We start from the raw sequence: 25,152 nt of genomic DNA, 5'->3' as shown, positions 1-25,152 counted from the left end.
TGGAGGTTGTAAAAAGACCAGGCGGTTAGCTTACGGAATGACGTCGAGGCGCTGGGCTGGCAGATTATTTATACAATCGCACATTAGGAGCTAATATGTTTTAAGGCTGTCATATATGGGGGCGGTCAGGAAGTAAAAACACAATTCTTAACAATTATAATGTTGCAACATGTTGATGTATACAAGGATATGATTCTTTACTTTTGATTGATGAAAATATATTAAATGAAAATGTGATACGGGAAGTGAAAATTGAAGGAAATATTAATGATATCCACTTGGGGAATATTAAAATGTAAATTGCGAAAGGCTTTATCAAAAAAGGATTAGCAAAAAAAATGATTGGGAAAAAAGTCATTTTAAACTGTAATAGATATTAAAATAAGAAAGCTATTTATATTATTTGCAGTATTCTCTTTTTGGGAGGAAACTGGAGTGCCCGCAGGAAACCCACACGAGATCCACTCAAGAAGGTCCGAACCTGGGATTGAACCCTCAATTTCATAAGTGCGAGGCCGACGCGCAAACTACGTGGCCCCGGGGCCACCCTATTTGACAGATATGGTCCCAAATTGGAACTCTCATCCTTGATGTATCTGCCGCATGGTCGTTTTATCGCATTTGGACTTTGAAACGTGGTCTCCAAATAAGCTTGACACAGAGGCCAGTTTGTAAGTGAACTTGCACGACCTCCAGATGCGTCCCTCATGTCACACAAGCAATCTGCCAATCTTGCCTTTCACGCCACCGCACAAAGAAAAGCCATCTCCTGGTGCGAGCTACTCCCTGGCGGCGGGGGTCGATGATGAGCGAGATGGAGAGCGGTGCGGGAAATGGAGAGGGAAGGTGATCGGGCAAAAAGAAAGAGAAAGAGAGAGCGATAAAGCACCACAGGCCATTTTAATGAAAAGCCTCTCGCGGCGATGGCGAGATTGGCGCCGGAATTGGCCGGCTGATTGGCAGAGCCGCAAAGGCGTAACGTGCATACTAATTAAAGTATCTGCGGTTAGAGGCTTACGGAGTGGAAATTAGTCCTGCACCAAAGGTTTTTAAATTATTATTTTTTTTAACTCTGGCTGGCAGTGTATGTAGACCTAAATACAGAAATTAAATTACGGCTATGATATATTATTTGTCATGCGAAAATGTATCCTTTGTTCATATGTTTTCAAATGATTGTTAACTTTCTGAAGGGCGTATGAACAGCTATATTAAGACATTTCATGTAAATTGTCAGAACTATGGACCATTTCAATGTCTGACTAACTCCAATTTCTAGCCTCAACTATTCTGATGAGCCTTTTTATCAGGTGAACTCCCCAAAGTGTTTCCTGAACATAGCCTGGCTTGATTGAATACTTTTCTTACTATCTAGGGCTTGGCGTCTTGCTGACTGTGGAATTGAAACACCCGATTCAATTTGTCTACGTGGTGCCTTTTACTAAACTGAATTCCATTCTTTTAGATTGAATCAGGCAAAGTCCATCCATTTTTATTCTAAAGTGGTTATTTTCAGACTTCTGTGGGTGAAATGCTGCCCTTTGAACAACATTCATGCATTTGACTGCAGTTGATGGTGTTAGTTTTAAATGATTTAACTGGTTAATGTAAATAAATCAATAACAATGATAAGTCATCTGCAAAATAACATTTTAAATGGTAATTTATGTTTTAAAATGTGTTTAAATTTAGCACTCAAGTATTACAACCTATCAAAGGGGTTCCACAGGGCTCAACCTTAACCTCCTAAGACCCAGACTCTTGCAAGGCATGCATTTTTATTTTCTCTTTGATATTTAGGCTAATTTGGACCTGATACGTGTAAAAACAAAGAATTTACTTTTTATATGATGTAGTTTCTGAGAAAAAAAGATGTCCACATCCTAGGTGGATGCCAAGCCCTTGTAGTCCAAAACTTAACATTGCAGTCTTGCGGCAACCAAAAATGTGATGTCCAATCGTGTGGACGCCAGGTCCTAGGAGGTTAAAACCCTCGCTGCTCTTCAATATGTTAGTTTATGTTTAATTTTCTCAAACACCAGCACACATGGCAATTTAATTTCTGCTTTCTATTATACCGAACAAAAATCTAACAGCATCATCACGTTGGGAACTATGATGCCTTAGGCGCTGAAGTAGAACGTGTTATGCTCCCCAAGAAGTGACCTGGGGGTGCTGATGAAGCACCTGGGCGAGACAGACTGGGTCATAGGCGGTGAGAAAACTGTCAAGCTGTCACCTTAGCAGCACATCCAAACCCGGTTCTGCCTCCGATGAACCGAGCCCTTCGTTTACGTGCCTTGTTATCTCGCGCTGCCACCTTAGCTAAAAACGCAGCCGGCAAATGTAGTCCCAGAGAAGCTAACTCTTTTCCGACCGGATAATGTGACGACGAATCATTAGCGAGTGACATTTAAGAAGCGACACGGTAACGGCAAGTGGGGATTTAGAATGTCAACTGAAAATGATTGACGGCGTCGAAGGTAATTGAGATACTGGAATCCCTGGCTGCTCCAAACATTCTTGAAAACTTTTAAGAGACCAACGGGGCCAGTAACACGACAACCCTAATAGGGGTGAAAACGCAAAAACTTTTTACCGAGAGCTTTATCATTGACGCAGTGACACGTGTTTTGCTGGGATGACCGGATATTGCTCAAATTTGAAAACTCAGTGGAGATCTTGACAATGTGAAAGGTAAAAGTGAGGTTTGGGTGCCATCTCTACTCCACAGTAGGTGGCAATAATGACAATATATAGAAATACCTCGACATACGAGCAATTCGAGATACGAGTAAAATTTTGAGCAAATATCTTGAGATACGAGACAAATTTTGATATACGAGCATACAGCAGACGCGAGAGGCTGCTCATAAGAACATCATGGGCACTCTCTTTCTGGTCGCAACTCCCTCGTGTAATACCTCTACGAGCACCTGGCGGAGCATTGCATTTTTTCACTGTTTTTTCCCCATTAGTCAGTGCGAATGGCGGAGAAATCACTAATACGAGAGGAGTATATACTACTTTTCGTTGGCAAGTGGTCGTGCGTTATCCTATTGTGAGGACATTTGTGTGCATCATTTTGGGAATATTTTGAAGCGAAGACAAAAGCAAACAATCCCTGATAGGTTGCATCTGAAAGTCAGGGTGGAGGCGGGGCCAATAGAGCCAACCCGGGGAAGAAAGGTATAAAAATTTAAAACAAAATTAGAATTAAGTTTAGTGCAAGGTTAGATTAAACTTATTTTTGAGTGTGTCTGCATCGTAATCCAAGTTCATTTAAATTTGTTTATGTTATGTTACGAGCGCGTTGCCGTGTAAAAAATCTCACCCCTCTCTCACATTTTAGTACTATTAAACCACTAGTTCTGTGTTACTTTGTTAATAGATGGCGAATTAGAACAAATAAAAATGTTTTTCCAATCCAATATCCTGTTTTGGATGTTTTTTCAGAAGGTTGGAACAAATTAATGTGTTTTTAGTTCATTTCTATAAGGTTGGAACAAATTAATGTGTTTTTAGTTCATTTCTATGAGAAACGTTCGTTTGAGTTACGAGTAAATCGACATACGAGCTCAGTCTGGGAACGCATTAAGCTCGTATCTCGAGGTACCACTGTACATATATCACTTTTGCGTTTTTCTTTCAGGTCATTGACGTGTAAATGTGGCTTAAAGAATGCTGTGTAAATATCTCAAATGGTGGAGAAATGTCTGATTTGGGGTTAACTATGATCAGGTGTTCTACTCAAATGTCTTTTTGTTTCGGAAACCCTCGGTTGTTTTCTTGTGAAATGCGTAGGCACAACAAGGGCGCTCTTAAGCCCCGAGCGGCTTTGACATCTTTCCGTAACAATCATAATCAAGCGTAAACACAATTAGATGATGTACACACCAGAGGTTACGAGTGCGAGAGCGAGCGGAACCTTTAAATTGTCACTTGTTTTGCTATTGGACACAGACGCTGATTGGACGTTGAAGAACAGGGAAGACAAACGAATGGGCTAAATTCTGACAATACCTTGACGGGCTTCTTGCGGGATGACTCGGCCTCGTTGTTCTCGGCCTCCTCGTGCTCTTTGCTCCCCTGCGGCAGATTGGAGTAGTTGGCCAAGCTGCTGAGCAGTGAAGACACCATGGGGCTGGTGTCCATCTCTTCCTGTATGTGTACAAAAAACAGCCAAACATTCAGAAATAAAAAATATTCACAAATGTCCATTGTGCATGACCTCATTTGATTTTTAATCAAGTACCATCTATAACAGCTAAAATTTTCTTTTCGGCTTGATATGTAGTTTCCCGGTTTTTGGAGGAAAGAGCCTGGATTTGATAAAACCTGTCAAGGTAGAATCAAACTATTTCTGTAAAAGAGTCTTTTTTTTATTATTTAGGTCCATACAGAATAACCAATGAAAAAAAGACACTGTAGGGCAGGGGTGGCCAACTCCGGTCCTCGAGAGCCGCTATCCGGTCTGTTTTCCATGTCTCCCTCCACCAACACACCTGAATCAAATAATCAGGATTGGTATCAATCTTCTGGATGGCTTGCTGACGAGTTGGTCATTTGATTCAGGTGTGCTAGAAGAGGGAGATATGGAAAACACACAGGATAGCGGCTCTCGAGGACCGGAGTTGGCCACCCCTGCTGTAGGGGTTGTCTTTTCTTCCCCTCTCAGCTTAAATGTCACTTGTCCGGGACCGTTTGAGTATATTTGCGCCGAGGTTTGAAACAAATTGCCTCTTTTTACACGTTGATCCTTGCACCCGTGTGAGATTAGCTGGCATTAACCCGAGGCTCCCGCGCGGCCTTGGCGCTGTTGTTACCGACATCGATCGACGGCCAGCCGGGGCCGCCGCTCAAAAATGTGTGAGAGATCCATTTCACATAGCGATGGGGCTTTCTGTGGGTACCTCAAACAGGGCCATGTTCTTGCCGTCGTACTGCTGGCTCTTCTCGGCCGCCGCATCGCTGCTGTTGATGAAGGGGCTGCTCTCCTTGGGGTTACTGTCGCCTGCCAAGACAGAAAACAACAAGGAGTCAATTTACAATACACTCACGGTTATTTATAGATTGATTGGAACAAATAAGCTGTTACTGATGGTGACAGACTGGATGACTTTTTGATCAAGAATGTAACTGGAAAAATTGGACGGCCCAGCTTTTATTGGTCAAATGATGAAAATATCATTGAAGATGGCCCGCACAAGAAGCTTAAATCAGCCTACATTACACAGCTTTAATTACCTGTATGAAAATGTTTATAGCTTTTCCAGTATTGCAAATATAGAGTCAAGGAAGTCATATGAGTTAATGAAACACAAACTACTCCATTTGCTCCAAATAAACTGCAACGATCAACACTGAAAATGACTGGCGGGCCACACAAAGAGCGCTTCTGTTCACGTCACCTCGGGGAGACGGCAGATTGCGCTCCCTCTGGCTTTCGGCCCTTGGCGCTGCCAGACCGGGTTATTTATAGCGGCGAAGCGGCGGCCATGTGGCATGACGGCGACCACGACCAGACACAGACCGGCGAATGGGTTTCACTTGTAAATATATCTTCTAAAATGTTGAGCCACATTTCTGAATCGAGGTGCGAACCAGGCAATCCGGTGAACTATACCATGTCTTCTGGCCATAGGCCTTAATGAGAGATAAAAGCCAGCTCGGATGTTCTCATGCAAATAATTCATCAAAATGTGCCATTGTGAGTAACCTTTTCTATGTTGTTCTTTGCAATTAGTGTTGCTTTAAAGATCAAAGAAGACGGCGAACAACAGTTCTCGCCAACCAACTAATGAAAGGGACAAACAAAGCATCTGATGCAGGACACGCTGAGTACATGTGAATGTTGACTGCCCCCTAAGAAGCTCTTTCAGTTCATTTCTTCCTTCTCCTTGACAATTAAAGTCCATCATTGCACAATTGATGGATGGTCCATTTCCGGAAACATGACACGGCGCAAGAAGAACCACCCACCCGAACGGCTTATCGTTCAGTCGCCTGACGGGAGGCGGCCAAACGCAGCTAACCCTGTCAAAGCCTCTCGCTATCGACGGTCCAAATCCAAAGCTTTGAGGCTCACTGCGTTTTGGATCCTCTTACAAAAACCAAACACAAAAATTTGCACAAGCCTCAAATCAAAGCTTTTCTGTAGCACCTGAATTTATTTGCTAGCTACCTAACTAGATGTCAAAGGCACTTTATGAGACTTTACAGCCAGCGACACAGTTTAAATAAATTGGATCTATGTGGTTGTCAAACAACAAAGTAAAAGAAACTTAATACAACAAATTAAAATTACGAAAAAAATGTATCGCTACAATTTGTGAACTGTATGCCCAAAAATGTGATGTTTTACGAGGCCAAGTTTCATAAAAATACAATTTTTTAAAATGACTGCGTATACAAAATGTAAGTAACTAATACATCCCATGACAGCGAGCTTTAATAGATTGGAGTCATCATCCGTGTCAAAAACGGAGGTCATTCTTGTACGAAGGTGCCTTTGTTGGTTGACATTTTTGTTGCAAGTGTGTTTACCATCTCCTGGGCGACCGGCCAAATCCCCTCAAAGTGTCCCAGACACGCCTTCTATGCAATTTAGGGTTCAGCTCCCAAACAAGCCAACTCCCACAACCTGTCCATGATTCCATTTGTCACTACGTGCATGTAACAGAGTACAGTTTTGAAGGGCAATTGAGGGATAAGGTACAAGGCACATTTTTGCAGTGGAAGGTAGAATAAATAGAGTCCAAATATCACAAATAGAGAAGTGGAGTGAATAGAGTGAGTATTGTCCTACATACACTTGTCTCGCAAGTACTTTGTTTGCACTTTTTGCAGTTCACAAGCTCAGTTTAAAGTTCTCCTGTTCTTTGGACAGAGCCATAAGGGAGCACTCGTGCAGAAGTATTTGAATTTGTGGTATCGACCGGTGCGCTGCCTCGTGAAGGGACTCCAGATTCAACAATTTAAATGTGATTACTGGTGGAAAGCTGTGGCTCATTGTTAGAGTTGTCCTTCCTTAAACTACATCGGGAAAATGCTACCAGTTTTGTTGGCAGGTCTGTGCTAGCGAGTTCGCTGTGCCCTTTTCCGGTGGAGCGAGGTGAAGGATTAAGGTCACTTTAATCTAAATTCCAGTCAAATCGGGATTGAAAAAATATTAACATGTACCCAGACTGATCCACGGGACGCACTGACGACATGGCACAGAGATTCTTTGGGACGCTAATCGTGGCGTCGGCACATCCTGGCGATGTTTTGATGGAAGGTTTTGGAAAGAGACAGTCCCTAATCTGCAACCCAGACACTAGTTTTAAACCTTAACCCTAATTTTAAACCATTATTTGGAACCTTAACCCTAGTTAAAATCTTGATTTGAAATCCTCCCTAGTCAAAAACTGCAATGTCTTCAAAAGTACCAGACAGTTATTTGCAAATAGCATATGTTAGCGAGGTTGTTGCATCTTCTCTACACTCCAAAAATATACTTTTAACGCCATATGATAGACAGTAGCTGTCGAGAAGGGGCACGGCTCATAGAAATCCTGCACAAGTGAATTCCGCACCTTGACAGGCACAAACAGCGTAACGTGCAGAGGAATAAAATAGCAACGGCATATGGTTTGGTGCCCACATCTGCCCACACGCGCACACACACGAGCCGTCATAAATAGACATTTTCTCATTTCCTCGCCGCTTCCCAGCTGCTTTGGCGGCGATGGAAGAAGCACATCAGAGACGAAGCATCCTTGTATAAGAGGATATTTGTGTTTCTCCCACTCGCCCCAGCTCTTTATTATTCTCGGCCGGGATGCATTTTTCAAAAGGAACATTTATGTCGCGGTTACTGTACTGAATGTGACTGCAAGAGCGGACCTCTGGCTTTCTCTGTATTCAGGCTACCGCAAAGGCTCACGATGAATTTTAATGCCTCGCCGTCTTCCATTTTGACACGGGTCCCTCCGCCTCGGCTTCAACGTCTCCCTTTCTGCTTGCAGCTTCCCGATTGGTTTGCCGGCCTTCGATGGTGACGTCAACTTGAGGCTTTTAGTATGTTGTCCGGGCCCTTCACTCATGGTCAACGATGATGAATGGGGTAGGTTTCGCCCGCGCATTTTGGGATTATGTCGGATTTAATGGAAGGTTGGCACTTGAGCAACGCCTACCTCGCAGAGCCTTTGTTAATCTGGCTGCCAGGATGACAAAGGCAACTCAGAGCCTTTTTGATTTAATCTAGCAAAATACTAAATGGATACACTGAAGATTTTTTTCATTTTCTCAAACTTGAAGATGTTGAATTAATAGGTGTTCAAAAACAGGACCAAAACCAAATAAAGACCCCAAACCAGAACTCTCTGTGACAGAGTGAAGATCAAGACACGAGGGGGTCAAGACTGAGACTTCAATGCTACTAGAAATGTTTGAGATAAAGTCAAGATCAAGGCTTTTGGGAGTCAAAAACCAGGAATCACGAGACTAAATCAAGACCGGGATTTTGTGGAGTCAAAATCGAACCAAAACTAAAAGTAGTAACATTTATTTTAAAACCAAAAATCATCAATTTTGAAACACTTGGGAGTCAACACCAAAACAAAGTTTTTCCTAAAACTGAAAGTTCAAGATCGAAACGATTCTATCGTGGGTGCTGTTCAACTTTATAAAATGGTTTGACGTCATGCATTTTCTGGAGTAACAATAAATGTTCCCTTTCTTGTTGGACACAAGGACGATTGCGACCTATACAGGCATAAATGTAACGTCCACGTTATAATGACACACCGTGAAGAGTTGATTTGTTTCCCCGTTAAACCTCATCATTCTGCGACGGAATTCAATTTATACGATAATCTTAGCATGTCCTGAGATCAAACTCCTTCATAATCTGGGGTGCTTTTACTTCTCGTGTGATAAAGTTGCAGATTAGCAAAGATTAGCGCCGCGGCGAGCAGAGCGTGTTGAATTTTGGGAGTGCATCTGATAGCGGCAAATGCTAGTGAAAAGCTGGCAACCAATCAAGCAGTCGCAGAGAAATAATTTCAGAGCGTTTGCTTGCCCAGATAAAGTTTACTCTAATGGGAATAACCAACACAAAGCAGAAAGCGACTTTTTGTGTTCTGTGGAATAAATGATTTAATGAAGTGTGCACTAAAAGTGGCAAGAAAAAAGATAGGAAGCCTTATTTCCATAGACTGTGACTGTTTTGGCAATTTTCAGGCAGCGCTGAACTATCTCCGTCAAATTGGCTGGGCCTGCAACCATGTCTGAGTAATGCTTGCGAAACAAGTGAAAATATCAACACAAAAAAGACACTGCAATTTGTTCCTATATAAGTATTAAATGTGGGCAGCTAATTATCATTCAGTGCTAGGTAGCCCTCCGACTTCAAATCGATCCAACATCAATGGCAGACAATGATTTAAGAAATAACGTCCAAGATAGACCCTCCCACCAATTCGTTCATCCCTATAGACATTCTATTTCAGGAAGTGGGGTGGCAGCAAGTGAATGTTGAATCATTCACTGCCAACCCTCCCACTTCAAGTGTATTGGACATCCAACATTATAAATGGCTGCCAATGATTTAAGAATGAACACAAGTTATTTTTCTGTTCAAGAAGAATCCTTACACCAATTAGTTTATGAATAGTAGCCGTCCAATCTAGTTGAAGCAGGAGGATGAACACCCTACTTCAATATATGGAAGTTAGTAGACCCTCCCTGGTTTGTACATTATAGACATTTATAACAGACGGAGTAGACTAAAATGGCTGTCCCTGACATGGAGGAAAATGGAAAAAAATGCAGTGTTTCGCCTTGTATTAGCTCTTGAAATAGTGCTGCTGTTTATTTGATTTCCTTCCATGAACAAATCATTTCAGGAGGCTGAAGCATACTGCAGCAATCTGACCAGGACTTGGACCGTCGAGGCGAAATTGCTTCCGCATTAGCATTTCAATTTTCCAAACAGAACGCAACATCCCTCCGCTGTCACTTCTCGGCATGTTTGCGAACACGACACATAAACGCCGAAGCATCGAGCCCAATTCTTCCGGTGGTCTGGGGAACATCCGTCTGCAGCGCGGCTCTCGCTACGAAGGACACCACGGCCTACCGGGAGTAAATCGGGCTTGTCGCTGCCTGCCTCTGTAATTGGTCAGACCCACCGAGCCGAGGGAGTTCCGGATGAAGAAAAAAAGGAAGGTCGCAACGGTGCGATGAAAAGCGGCAAAGGATTGAGTGAGAAAAGCAGGGGTGAAGTTGGATTACAAGGCGCCAGAGTCATTTGTGGAAAAAGTTGAGGTGACGAGTCAGAAAAAGGTCATCCAATACATTCATTTTTGACATTTTTAGTGGTGTATCATAGTCGCCACCGAGTAAGAGTGTCAAATCAATTGCCATACAGTTTTATCCTTTCTTATAAATCTATGAAAATGCATGTTGGGTCAAAGCTACTAAACGTTAGTGATACTGCAATAGGGTTACACTTTTAACGCTATACGTATTTCGAGGATTAAGTGGTAAACAACAGCAACCTGACCCACTGCACTCCATGAGGTCACATAAAGAAGTTCAAAATTGAATGCACAAAGTGAGCAGTTCAAATGAGCCAGCCAGCTTACCTCTGCATTATTTAGAACTCAAAAAGCTCCTAAGCTGTTTAGCACTGCACATAGACAGCAAGATGCCTTTAGGTCATCTCGACCATCTTTTTAACATCATCGTTGGGGTTGCACCGTTAGCCTTTCTGGCTCCGGATTGTGTGGTATCAGCCAATGGCACAAGTTGAAAAAAAATCCTTTGAAATATTAAATACTCTGCTGTGAAGGAATTTCTATGATGGCTTAGTCGAACACTGCTTAATTCATTGTCTGTCATTGACAACCGCAGAGTTCTAATCAATTTAAATCCAAGTTTATTTGTGTCAGGGAGAGCGACGCCATTTTGTCTATGATAAAACTTGCCTAGGGAAAGAATGAATAATATTATTTAACTCATCTGCCATTAACTGGTGGACATCTACTACGGTCAATGGCAGAGAATGGTTCTTTTTGGCTAGATTTTCAACAGTATCCAACAAGGATCTTGTAAGAAAAGGCTCATACACGGTCACAAACACACACACAGAATAACCATCTTCTTTTGTCTGGCTCTGACAGATAAGACTGCGGGATTCTGGGATTTATCAGTCGCCTCGGTACAGGTGCATTACCTGGGCGACCCACCGAATTCCCATTCATTTACTGATAACGTGCATAAAGTGTGTGAGTGGAAATCTCAGCCTTTTACTTCAGCGTATGTGTGTAAGAGACACACACCGCAAGGTTTTGATGGCGGGAATCATCCAGAGGAAGACGGGCGGATCTTTGCAGATATTTCCAGCCTGGGGCAGACGACTAAATAAATAATGAAACAACTGGTCGGGAGTTACGACTTGAAAGCATTATAGGCTCGCCCATGTTTTGCTCGGCGAGGACTGAGGAATGTGCCAGAATTGGACAGCGCTACAATAATCGGTGCCGGTATCTTTTGGTCTAAAACCTAAACTCAAGATATGGATTGACCTTATTTTTTTTTTGCATGATCTTATTTTGTGTGGCCTGCGAAACGACAATTTTAGACAAAATTTTGGCAGCTAGTCTGAACAAAGGCAAACAAAAATGTCAAAGTAAGAAACTAACTTACTGGGAAGGTGGCAGGATGGAAGCAGAGGAGCCCACATGAACACAACAAGGAATAAAAAATATATATATGACAAGCCAAACTACACCACATAGGGTAACAAAACGATGGGTGACCCGAGTGGAGCAGATTGGTAGACACACAACAGGCATTGGAATGTGTTATAAAGCTCAAAACATTGATGTTATTTTTAGGTCAACGTCTCGAATTGATCACTTTCATCATGAAAAGTGTTTGCTACACTCATTATACAAATATATATTAGAAGAATTGTTTTCATCTTCAATGGCAGCAAATGAGTTAATAAGGAACCTTACAATGCCCCAAAAAACAGCTGGACCCGCAAATAAAGAATAAATATATCGGAAATTCCATCAAAATCAATAGGAAATGATCCAAACTTTGAGTGACCTGTGAGTACGCTAAAATGGAGTCAAAATGAATTGGATGTCTAGCAACCTCAATGGCGGCAAGTAAGCTAACTTTTTGGTCCAAAAATAAACTGGTCCGGCCCACATGAGATCAAGTGGGCATTGAAGTGGCCCGCGAACCAAACTGAGTTGGACAACCCTGGTCTAGACACAAGTGTTCTTTAAATAAAAGCAAGAAGAGGGCAGCTGGAGGCAAAAGAGGAAAGGAAAGAGGTCATCCTTCCATCTTTACCCCGCTGTGGCGTGTCGGAAGGTGTCCTGGTGGAACGGCGCGCTCCCAAACAGCAGCATTTGTCTGCCTTTGATCACGCCTATGAATTATGCATCCGCTTATCCTGTTTGCGCTGGCCAGGGTGCTTCGGATATACTGGTTGTGTGCGAGCGAGCGAGCGTGCGTGTGGACCCGAGCCAAAGACTGCAGTGTTTAGTGACAATGATGACTGACGCTATTTTGCCCTTCCCAGAGTCTCCCCTTTACACGTACCCGCACACCACGCACACCAATGCGCATATATGCGGTAACTCAGTTACAGTGACTGATAGTCGTCCTTGGTGGCTCTTTAGTTGCCCATCAGTCATCGCAATCTGTGCCCACCCGAAAGGTGTTACCTGACTGCCGACGACCGATCGCTTTAGATTCTAGATTCGAAAATCTAGGCGAGGGTTTTAAAAGAGTGACATTGGCTGCCAATGATGGTGAAAGAATTTCAGTTCCTCCCACTTCAAAATGAAATCGAAATTGGCCTGGGCGAGGTGGTCAAAAAAATGATAAACTTGATTGTTTTCATGATTTTTAAGCTTTTTTCGGTATACAGTGATTGAATATAATAATTAAAAATGTTTAAGAGTTTATTTTGTTTATGTGAATTAAAAAGGGGAAAAAAGGCAGAAAATATTCCTGAAAGGATATTTGGAATTTGATTTTTAGCTAGAAACACAAAGTTGATGCAAATAATTTATTTTCATGGGCCATACAAAATGCTGCCATGGACCAAAGCTGTTCCCCCGTGACACGAGTTTGACACTCATTATCACAATCCCATTTTGACAGTTCAATCATGCCAATCAAGCTAATTTCCGTTTACAGGTGAATGGTGTCTTCCATTGTATGCTAGCGGGTGTTCAGAAAATGAAATTTACTATGCACACTTTGTGTACATTTTTTCTTGTGTGTTTAGTCAAATTAATTGGATTATAATAAACTGCCTAAAACCACAGACATTTGACAATTTGTGTACAAGCCATTTGTACCGATTTTTGTAGCAAAATTGATGTCTTTTTTGCGGTAGGGTCTGTTTTTTTTTTTCAGCTCGCCATTGTGGCGTTCTCATGCCGTTTGAAAAGAATCCACTTCAAAGGCAACGCCATGCAATTGTTCCTACAAAATTCAAATCACTTTGCCCACACACAAAGCATCTTTCCCGGCTGAAACACCAAATGAATATTTCAGATTGCTCCATAAAAATGAAGACTAGGCTATAAATAGCTTTTTTCGTCAAGTAACTAATGGATAATACGTCTTTCAAGTTACAGGTTTAGACATGTTAGGAGTCCAGAGGGGACACGCAGGCACTCCATCCTTGCGTGAACATGTTGTAATCCCAGTGAGACGCCATTTTGTCGAATAGAAATGGTACATACTGAGGGGGCTGAACAGGAAAACTGTGTTGTCCACACATTGAGAGTGTAAGACTTTATCATACTTTTCTGGCTGCGTCTTGAAGATGGAGTATTTTAAGGCTACATGTTTTCATGAAGTGACCTTCAGTTGTTCTGTTCACACGGGAGTCACATCATTACGCCGTGAGGAAACCCCCCGGGATGGGCCGCTGCTTTGCGTGCAAACAAATAGGACGGCTAAGGGTGGACATATGGAAGCTGCACAACCTTGTTGGTTAACCATATGCTAGCTGATCAGACTTTTTTTGCGAACCAAAAACGAACTAACTATTCACTCATTGCTCTTCTGTACTGCATATTCCCGGGTTACTGGTGCATATCCGAGCGGTCTTCGGGTGAAAGGCAGACTACACCCAAGACTGGCCGCCAGTCCGCCGTATGGCACACAGAGTGACAGACGACCATTTGCACTCACAATCATACCGCGACCAACAGGAATTGAGCATCTAGTCTTCTAACTGTAACAAGTTCGGTAAATCATGACATTACAGGTGTCGTGATTTACCAACCTTGATTTACCAACACCCCAGTCTTCTAAAAAATATTGAAGAAGTTTCCTTAGGCGTGCACAACTGAGCATATTACTCCTCAGCAGATGTAAAATAACGATAAGGGAAATGTTATGGAAGTGCGAGTGCGGAAAGAAAAATGTAGCAGAGATGCCGCGTTCGATATCAGTTCTGGGGCGACGGCCGGCCGGACAAGAATTGAGAAAAGAGATCAACAGATGCGATCTATTCATTCTAAACAGACTTTCCACCGTGGCGGTATGCTGCGAGACATCCATCTCAGACACAAAACACAATTCCTCAAACTGTGGAGTCTTAAGATAATGTCTTGAACATCATCTGTACACCCGTCTTATCCCTGCCTACCAATCATTTGTCACATATCAATAGGACAGAGCAGGCTATGACAAGCGGCGCTATTTAACAGTTGCTGTCTCCCTAACTAAATTAATAGTGTCTTGTCAACATTTTTTTTACAAACAGATGGCAGGCGTAACAAATGGAGCATAGAGGTTGAAACCGTGAGTATTTACAAACACGGGGACTGAACTAAATGAAGCATGAAGCAGGGACGCAAATACGGTGGTCATTAGCGGTGAGGCAGAAGTGATCCACAGAGTTTGCAAGCCTTTGTGACTTCATTGGAAAAAGTATGGCAAAAAAAGTTCTTATTAAAAGAAAATAACCATTAGGTGCTAGAGTAGTCCGTGGTCTTGTACTAAAGAGCACGACTGAGCCCAGACGAAGATTTGAAGCTAGAAAGCATTGAGGAAAAAGTCAAGATTAAGATTTTTAGGAACCAAGTCCGAGATCCAGACCAGGACTGACTACACCCTCAGTCAAGTCTGAGCTTTTAAAATGTGTTTTCAAATTAGACTGGTCATTGCCTCATCTCCAATGTAAATCCAACCATTGGTCTCAGGAGTTGCTCACCCAAACCTGTAGTTTCTAGTCGCCATCCTCTGAGCTTGTAGCGAGAAGTCCTCAAACAATATGGTACTTTTGATACTTTTACCCATTGCCTACACCTTCCAGTCTTAAACTGTAGCCCAGGACATCCTCCAGACCGAGAACGTTTGGTTTCAAATATCAGACTGCAGTATCTAACCTCTCATCTCCAATTTTCCAACGAGTCACCGGGTTGTAGCGTTTATCTTAAAGGTCTTCAGTCTCCAATCTTTATCCTGAAGCCCCCAGCCATAGCTTCTGCCCTTCAAGCCCTGAACCTCAATTTCCCAAGGACAAATCTAAGGATCGAGGTCTACAAACGTTTGTACTCCAGTTCGGAGTGTCACCCTTGATACCCAACCACCAGCCGTGAAACTCTAGCCATTAACCTTCAACCACTTTAACTACTTTGGACTTCAAGCTTCCAATATTGGTACGGACGTCTGCAGTCCTTGCTCACCACCTTCCAACAAAACAGAGCTAACTATATCCTCTTCTCTGGGGAACGCCTAAAGCTAAGTCACAACAAGCAATCGATAGGAGTTTTTAAGGATAATGATGCTTGACAGTAGTGTATACTAGGCAGCGGGTAGATGCCATTAAGATTTATGAAGCTTTAAGCTCCTCTGGGGGAAGTTCTACTAATGAAAGAGGCATGTCGGAACTAAAGCTTTCTTAATATACTCTTAAAATGTCAGGTTTTCTAGCAGTGGTAGCTGCTTCAAATCAGCCGAGAACTTAGAATGACTCAATACTGATGTCATGTTTACTGAGATAACCTTTCCCAGGCTAGTCTTATTTCAAATGGCAGCCACTGTGTTTTCCTACACTCTTTCTCATCTATGAGGCAAGACCTAGCGATCAATCCTCCTCGTCACTAAACTGCTTCCACCGCTGAGCTCCTCCAAGTTCGTCATGAATACCGAGCGTCAAACCATGTGTGCGGTTTCAATAATGAGGTTTTGATGACAACGCTACTGACTGAATCGGTAGCAGCACGAGTGTGTACGTCTTAGAGTGAGCATCCATGTGGATTGAAAAGGTAGGTGTTGACCCACGCTTGGCACAACTTCACAACCTGTCCAACTGATGCAGCTGAATAAAACATGATGCACTGTCACATATAGAAGTCAATCTGCGGTTGGGGGAGACAGATCAATGCTCCTTTGGGATTTTACCTTGAAAAACTGCTACGGAATTCCATTCTATTTTAGGATTTGTTTTGAGTAATGGGTTAGGTATTACAATCTGATACTGAGTATCGGTGCCAGATAAGGCTGTTTTTGTAGTATTTGGTCACAAGATCGGATCCATTCCACTAACCGCATGTCTTTGCAGTACGATGGTGCTGTTTGGCTACTGAAAATCAAATTACCAGTCAAACATTCTCCTTTTTAGAAACAAATGATTGTAACTGTTTAAGCATCGGGACGTTTAGTTATGAGTGCACTGAGGCAGTCAAGACTAACACTTTTTAAGGATTTTTTTCAAAAGCTCAAATCAGAGTTAACATCACGGTAAGCCAAAACTAAACCCCAAAAACACGAGTCTGTTTCGAGTCAATGCTGTCCATGCGGTGTGGAGGTGAACATCCCTGACAGCTGAGTCACCCGTGACTGATTTATGGTACGCGTTGTTCTGCTCCTAGGCTAAACCTCTCCTCATCCGCGAGGCAGCACCATCTCGCCAATATGTTTTCGGCGTCTAATCCCCTCCCCGTCCCGAGGAAGAAAAAAAAATCTCATGTCGTAACCCCATATAATTCCTTCTATCTTCGCTTCCGTCATGTCGGCCCTCTGTCCTACCCCCGCGAGTTTCATAAGCAGCTGCTAAGACAGCGGGCGAAGGCAGATGCAGTGCGGGTGTCGCTCTCCAGCCGAGCACACTTGAGCTCGTCTTGAGGGAACATCTGTCAGGGGTCGCCGATGTGCGGCTTGACTGGAGCCAAGGGTTTTAGTTCAAGGGTATCGGGTACGCATCTCATTTGTCGGGGATGTTAAATGCTTCACTGTGATCAATGGAATGTAAAGCACGGTAATCAATGTGTCAACTGACAACCAAATCTGCTAGAGGCTAGAATGAATAAGCTCTACGCATTACAAAGGTATAACATAATCCTGAAACTGGGGCGATGAACCGTTTGTCACTGATTTATGACGTCAATAGTATGAAAAGGTTTTATTGGATTTAAGGGTATAGCAACTGTCATGCTGTCCATCCACTCTACACGCACATAAGTATCTATTCATGAATTTTCTGTCATTGACAATCACTACTTAAAAAGCCGCTACGGCTACAAGCATAAATTTTGGGACACAGATTTTACGCCGGGTGGCCTTTCTGATGCAATTTGTCCATTTTTAGCCAGGCGTAGCGACCAGACAATATTTTATTAGCTCTCAAAAAAATGCCCAGAAAGATGCTAAAGATGGCAAGATTTTATTCTTAACTTTCTGCCCTATTGCAGTCATTCCTATTCTCCCTTTGGCAACCAGTGAGTCCAAACCAGACAAGTTTATTCTAGGGCTGGAATTAACATTTTTTTTCTGTCACAGTCAAGTGCAGGTACTGAGATAGGAACTTGAAATATTTCAACCTTGTGAATTGTTTTGACTGTTGCCTCTTTGGTGTTTTGGCCACACATAGAATTTTAATTGCTATAATGCAGTATTACAAGTTTAGATTTTTCAAAGTAAACAAAATAGTCACTTAATATTAATATTATTGTTGCATGCTGCATATATGAAACTAATATCAAATTTACCCTTACATCATTGTTGTCCTGGCCATTTAAGGACGAACTAACCTATTTTATCAACATACATGTTATCTATTTTTTTAATGATTGGAATTGCTTTCAACTGTATACCAACCAGAAATGATATTGGGAAAAAATTAAAAAATATATATTTTAATGGGAGAATATTTCCAGATGTGGATGCAGAGGACAGGGCCTCATTGGTAGGGATGTGCATGCTCAATGTTCCTCACCATCCCTCCCGCCTTTGAAGCGGCAATGCTGGGAAGAAGAAAGCCCAAATAAAGAAAGAAAGCTAATTACCGCAGGCCGCACGCGCACAGTTTAAAGGCGCAGCTGAAGCTCAAAGCCTGGCGCTGAATCTGTTCTGCTCCGAGGCGCTTCCACAACTGCGGGGCCGACGCCGCGGCACCGATATACCTCCCTCTCTCGCTCTACCCCCCGTTTGTTGGACTCTGTATGTTACATAACCTCCCTCCAGAGTGTGTGTGCGATTGTGTATGCATGTGGGTTCCTCTTCTTGTGTAACCATCGTAAAATGAAAGATATGACAAGATGCCCGGTGAATTTTATCCAGTGCAGCATCAGGGACCTGCACCATGGAATAAAAACCAATTTAGTGTTTAAAGTGGTTCTCATGAAACTAAATTGAAGGTGAATTGTATTTGTACTATGCATGAATATTCATTGCAAAGCAATGTTAGTTTAGGTAAGATAATAAATGGCGTCTTCCATTAAAAATTTGAATTAAGAGCTCGTCTTTATGCGTGATCAGTCTGGCTGCCTTTTGTCGAGTGATAGCGAGTTTTTCCCACTACGACATCATCAAATGTTTTTGTCAGAACGACCTTCATCTTGCCAAAATTTGAAGTCCGGCTATCCCGAACAACTAAATAAATAAATATATAACTTATAAAAGGTACAGAGTGTTCTTCTAATATTATTTCAACCTCCTAATATTGAGCCAAAAATAGTTTTTTGTCCACGTCGCCAAAACTCTTAGCCCATGAAACGAAACAACTTCCAGTTCTCGTAAAGTAAAAGTAAGAAACAAAACAACTTTAATCTTGTAATATTATGATTGTAATCCGCTTATATTACAATGTCTGATTTAATTTTCATTTTGTAATCTGACTAATCTTGTAATATTACCGTTTTATTTTCTCGTTATTCACAATTTTTCTCTCGTAATATTAAAATGTACAATTTGATTCTAATAATCTTGCGACTATAATCTTATATTTTGACATTTCTTAGTCTTATAAAGTTTTTCTTTCTTTGCTCTTTTAGCGATTAAATATTAAGGAAGATTCTGCTCTAGCAACAGAAGTTATATAAATGAAAAAAATATTTGATTCCTCCAACTGTCACATCTGCACTTAAATATGGTCAAATAAACGTCACTGTCTGAATGTATATATATTTTTACATATTAAATTTCAATCCTAAAATGACTAGCATGATCCTTCTTTCCAAGGCAAAAAAATCATGTATCTTACTGACAAATGAATCTATCAGCAAGTACAGTGTTACTGACGTAAGATGGCCGGCATGATGTTTTGCTGCAATGCACCAATGGAGCCTTTTCAAAATCGACGCTGTACGACAAGTAAATAGAGGTCACTTTCTGCAGGAGGGTGACAGAGAAATGCATGAGAAACACACGCCCACCCTGCAACACTCTGAGGTGATTTACAAAATGTGTCCACTTTGCTAGCTAGGGAGGATTGGCCAGAATTGCTTTCACCCTTTCACGTTCAACAAACCAATGTGACTCCAGAGGTTATAACTACATCAAGAATAGTTGTACTTTTTCATATCATCAATCAGTGCCGAAGTTGGTTTTCTATTTTAGAAACTTGAAGGTTTTAGGGGAAAAAAATCTTCCAAGTAAATAAAGGCGTGATGGTCTCTAGAATCGAATATCCTTTACAACAGGACAATCTCAATAGATGAAGAAAAGAAAAAAAATCCAACACATGCAAATCACGAGCACCGATTGCAAACAACGCTGACAGATCAATCGCCAAAGCTGAAAACTTCTAAATGCGCTGAAAAGACTCGACTGTTCTATTTTTGGCCCTGGAGTCTTGTCCTAGTTTTGCGCCTTTGACTGAAGCAATAAGCGATGGCGCAGATGACGAGACTTCATTTCCAGTCGCGTCTCCCAGTGCTTGCCGGCATCCGAGCTTCGTCCTCAGTAGAGGTCCAAATGAATCTTTCAGATACCTATTATGTCCACAAGCCTATCGTGATTAAAAGTAGAACGGGGCTGATGTGTCACCTTGGCTTACGAGTGCCGAGTGGAGAGCTACTTTGTGATTCTGGAAGTTCCGGGTTACGTAAGATTTCCGGTCACAGCAGGGGGTCTTTGAGTTGTTAAGGAAGTCTCGGCACGGCGTTTCCAGACACGTGAGCCCCAAAGACCTTACACACTCACCTTGTAATCTCTCCGTCTTCCGGCACTTCGGTTAAAATCTCGTGGCTCTGGAATACTTCTTTACGCATAAACCCTAAAGTACGAGTATGGGTGATCTCGACACTTTTTCCTGATCCTCATCAAGCTGTGTTGATCCTCCCTTATCCAGGTCAGGGGTGAGCTAGCCCAGCAGACAGGAAGTCCTTAGCTGAGAATCAAAAACTGGAACCGCTTGACTGTTTGGGAGATGTGCCAACCCCTTGCTCACTATTCAAACACTTTCGCTAAAGATTCCCTATAATCCTTTAAGAATATCAACACTCATTTGTCTATCCTGATCTAGAAAAACAGTCTTTGATCCTGAGCCGTTTTTCCTGATCTTCAATCTTTACGATTTCATTTCTTCCAGACCCTTCTGGTAGATGTCAAACAAAATTCCTCAACACTAGTTGTTAATTCCCATCAGTTTATATCTGCCCCTCATAAAATATTTCTAAATCTGTCAAAAACACTGATTCTCATGAATGTTCTTAGGCTCACCTTAATACAGGGGTGGGCAAACTATTCCTCAAAGGGCCGCAGTGGGTGGGGCGTTTTGTTCCAACTCATCAAGAGGAGACCTTTCACTAATCTGGTGTCCTACAAGTGGAATCAGTGGATTACAGTCATGTGCTTCTTCTTTTCTCAGAAACCTCATTGGTTACACTGTCCGTGTAGGATCGGTTAAAAGAAAAACCTGCACCCCGCAGCGGCCCGAGGACCAGTTTGCCCACCCCTCCCCTAAGCGCTTATTTGTGATCTACATGAAGCTCTTCCATTCATATTCACCTCTTTTGAATCTCATTTGTCTTTGCCAATCTTCAACAGTTTTACACCATTATGATGTTTAATTAGTTTTTGTGGTCTGCATCTATTCATTGCTTTCATGGCCTAATTTCTAATTGTCCTTTGTCTTTTGAGATCCCAACTACTCACAACTCCACACGAAACTCTAGACCAGCTCTTGATTCTCATCTGGTTTTTAATCACCAATCTTCCAACGCCTTTTGCCATTCTTGTTTTGATTCTGATTAGCATTTCATTTCCTTAATTTTATTTCTCAATCTTATTCACTCATTCCTTATTTTCATTTTTCTTTTCAGATCCTCATCATTCATTCTTGCGTCTCATCAATCTCTCTGAATGCTTCCCCCGATACCTGCCGGGCAGAGGGGGGTTGAAGGACCGTATGTTCTTTGCATAGCAAACAGTTCAAGGTGAAGGAGAGGTGACATTCCAAATAAGTGATTGCTTAAGAAGGTGTTGATGTTACAGCAACCTAACCTATTGACAAAAAAGCCACAAGTGGAAATAAGACCATGTGGCTGTTAATGTGGTTCTTGCATAATTTAGCAAAACTCTGAATAGCGATGATACAGTTGCAGATAGGATTTTTTTGTATTCTATCTAAATCAACAATTTAAATATACTATACATGTGTCCCCCCTCCCTTAACACACTTGACAAGCAGATTCTTCCGTTATGCTGTGATGAACTCCTACCTTACAATTCTTCCAATAACATGACAACTCGGCAAAAACGTCTAAATGTCAAGTAACAAGACGTTTGCATTGACATTGCCTTTGTTATTTACTTTAATGGGGATCAATTAACATGGCATTAGCCCCAAAGGCAGGCATTTAGCAGCAATTCTCAGACAGGATAGATACATAGACTCAATGGATAGAGGAATACATAAATAGATAGGTTGCTCAGTCAGCCGTTGTGTAGAGAACATGTCACTAACCTTAGCATTTTCATTACCGCTACTCTAGTTTTAATAATGGCCTCATTAAATGCACTGTAGCTAATCTAAGCGAAAATGAACAAAATTAATGTTATTTTACCTTTGTGACTCATTAAATTTAGTCATTTATATTAAATTATTCGGTATGTCTACACAAACCGTATAAAATGAGCCCTACATTGATAAAATATTTTAGTGTGGTCTTGCATCACTGTACATGTTCCAAATTCGTGATACGCTGCAGTGTTTTTTTTATTTGCTTCTTGCAGTGTTTTTTTGTGTTAGTTTTGGTGTGTCCATTGTGCGACCTTCTGTAGATGCCGCACTAACAAGTTGGCAACCTGGTCCCACCCTGTCGCATATGCCGCCGCGCGCATTCAATTACAGTAAAGTAGCTTTTTGCTTTAACGACCACAAAATGTTAGCGTGTCACACTAGCGCAGTACAAAAGCGTTGTCAGTAGCTTTCATAGCCAGCAAATTAGGGAAAAAAAGCCTATTCTTTGAATTTCAATGAAAGAGCCGCAGCAATTTAAAGGAATAGTACAATCTTTAAGACGACTTTACATTGCCACATTATCTCGAGACATTTTGCCAGAAGACTCTTTCCCTGTAAGACTCCATTTGAATGGTGAGCATTATCAGGAAAAAAAAAAGATAAGCGCCACTCGCGTGATGATTGTGAGGCGAAAGATGGAATTGGGTGGATCTCATTTCAGGCAATTGTTGGTCGCTCGGTAGGCATGAAAGTAGATTGGTAACTAGGAACACAACTTCAAGGACTAATGTATCTATGTAATTATATATGAATCAATAAAACACTTTCAAAACAAACCATGTCAATGCACTAATACATATGCAATAAATTAAGGTTGTCCATCAAAGTCCCATTAATTACATTTTGGAATTTTGATTAAGCCTGTTTAATTACAAAATCTAATACCAAAAAGAAAGCAAGGGTGAACATGTGGTCAAAATATAGTGTGTAATTAATATTTATGAATTACAAGTTTAATGTGGTCATTTTTTGTGATTTATGCTTTAATTTTAGAAGCCCAGTTATATACTATCCGTGGCTTTTCACACCTGGTCAGTGTTGTATAAATAATATATCGTGCGTCCAATCACCCTTTCAAGGACATCTGACTGGGCCTCTATTATAAGCGAGTCCTCTCCTGGGTGCCTCCCCACAGTCTTTCTGATGGAGAAGGGGCTGTCACTTTGCATCTATGTTGCCGTTGCACACAGGAATCTGCACAGCACATCATTGCTCTGCTCTGCGTGCTTGATTAAAATAGCCCAATTAGCACTCCACTGTTCCAGGAAAAACGATGTTTGAGAATTAATAGCTTTTGTATCCGAATTCATGTCGTAGTAGCATAACTGTCTGACTCGAAATGTCTACATATTTAGATAACCGAGCCTGATAGGGCTTCACCTAATCAAATAAATTTGCTGTCACGGTGCTAGTCAATCCATTTGCGTCGTCAATGAGTTTCGCATGTCAACGAGGTTCCACAGGGCCCAATCTCACGTCCCCATTCAGGGTTCACATACGATATTTTTTTTCTCATACTGATTCCAGCACCTTGGTGTTTCATTCGATACTGTACCAACCAGATAGCCTTGCATGCATGTTTTGGGGATGTTTTGGGAGCCCCAGGGAAAATATATCAACTCCACACAGGAAAGCCCGTTACCTGGAATTCAACGCTCGATCCTATCCATAACTGTGAGGGTGATGCGCTAACCACACGACCAGCGGGCAGGCACCTTTCCAAATATGTAAGCGGCAACATTTAGCCTACATAGGCTTAACCCGAATGCAAATTCGTGACTGAGAAGCAACCACATTGAGGATGCCGTGAATCACAACAAACAACCCCCCCAGGCCCCCCAAAAAATATTTTTTTGTAGTCAGCACTAGTTGCATGATAATGACAGGGTAGCACATTGCAGCGTTTAGTTTATACACGCCGGGCTGCGCACGGGTAGGTGGAGAGCGGTGAGCCTGCTTTAAGGCCGATGAGAATCGATCAAGTACGCTTATTGGTGCTAATATCCGCAGTATTGACGACGTCCGGGGTGGAGGGAGATGAGCTAGGTCAGCCTGTTGGATTTCGACGCCACTCGAGAGAATGAGAGATTGGAGTGGAAAAGAGATGGCGGGCAGGTGAAAAGGAATGTAAAGTCAGGTTGCTATGGCAACTAGCTAAGAATGGAGGATGGAAAAGAGAGCAAAAGACAGCCTCCTTGCAACATCCAGCCAGCAAATACCTAAGTATCTATCCAGAACAAATTGACATGAAAACAGCAGAATGTACTTGTAAAATATCCCCCCTAAGAACACAATTGATAGAAAACAAGCAAGTGGCCATTGGCATGCAGATGACAACACCTGCAATGGATTTTGTAAAGCAATCCACTTCATTTAAAATCCCTTCTGTGCAAGTGTGAGCATCTAAATTCAACAAATGATGAATAATTGATGTGTTTATATTTGATTGCATGATTTTCGCGCGCGCGTCGCCAGAATAACGAAGCCCTTTCCCGCTTTGGGCTTTTTAGATTCACTCGTGCTGAGCGCAAACATTTTTTTCTTCGTCATTTGCATTTTCACAGCTGAGTCTCTTTTATTTTTGGGAGGTTTGTTGTACAATTCAATTGCGGAGATTAGCGCCGAGAGCACATTTAAGATGGCAATCGCGTTGCCCGCCATGCGGAAAGCTGGCGAGGCAGAGACGGATGCTAGCGCTGCAGGTCATTTGTATGCTCGCGGTGGAGACGCCGCCGTTGTCGTTTGCCGAGGCTGTCCTGGTGAATAATGGCAGCTGGGAAGCAGCATTAAAATGTATTACAGTAGGTTCACCTTAAGTACGGGAGAAGCGCGGCGCTGTCGTGGTCGCTCGGTTATGGATTAAAGTGAGGTTT

General features: G+C 42.0%; 1 protein-coding gene across 6 annotated transcripts in view; it reads right to left on the bottom strand.

The window, feature by feature from the left end:
• The window catches only part of slc12a5a (solute carrier family 12 member 5a), a 110,345-nt gene that overhangs the window by 33,220 nt on the left and 51,973 nt on the right, over positions 1–25,152 (bottom strand). For all 6 annotated transcript variants that reach the window (XM_077602064.1, XM_077602067.1, XM_077602066.1 and 3 more), the window contains 2 exons: positions 4,914–5,014; positions 4,024–4,161 (listed from right to left, as the gene is read on the bottom strand). In XM_077602064.1, coding sequence (XP_077458190.1) covers positions 4,024–4,161; positions 4,914–5,014 — 239 coding nt within the window. The remainder of the gene's footprint in view (positions 1–4,023; positions 4,162–4,913; positions 5,015–25,152) is intronic.

Source organism: Stigmatopora argus, chromosome 6, assembly GCF_051989625.1.
Source record: "Stigmatopora argus isolate UIUO_Sarg chromosome 6, RoL_Sarg_1.0, whole genome shotgun sequence".
Taxonomy (NCBI): Eukaryota; Metazoa; Chordata; class Actinopteri; order Syngnathiformes; family Syngnathidae; genus Stigmatopora; species Stigmatopora argus.
Note: the sequence above shows the minus strand (reverse complement) of the source record. Positions and strands in the feature narration are given on the sequence as shown.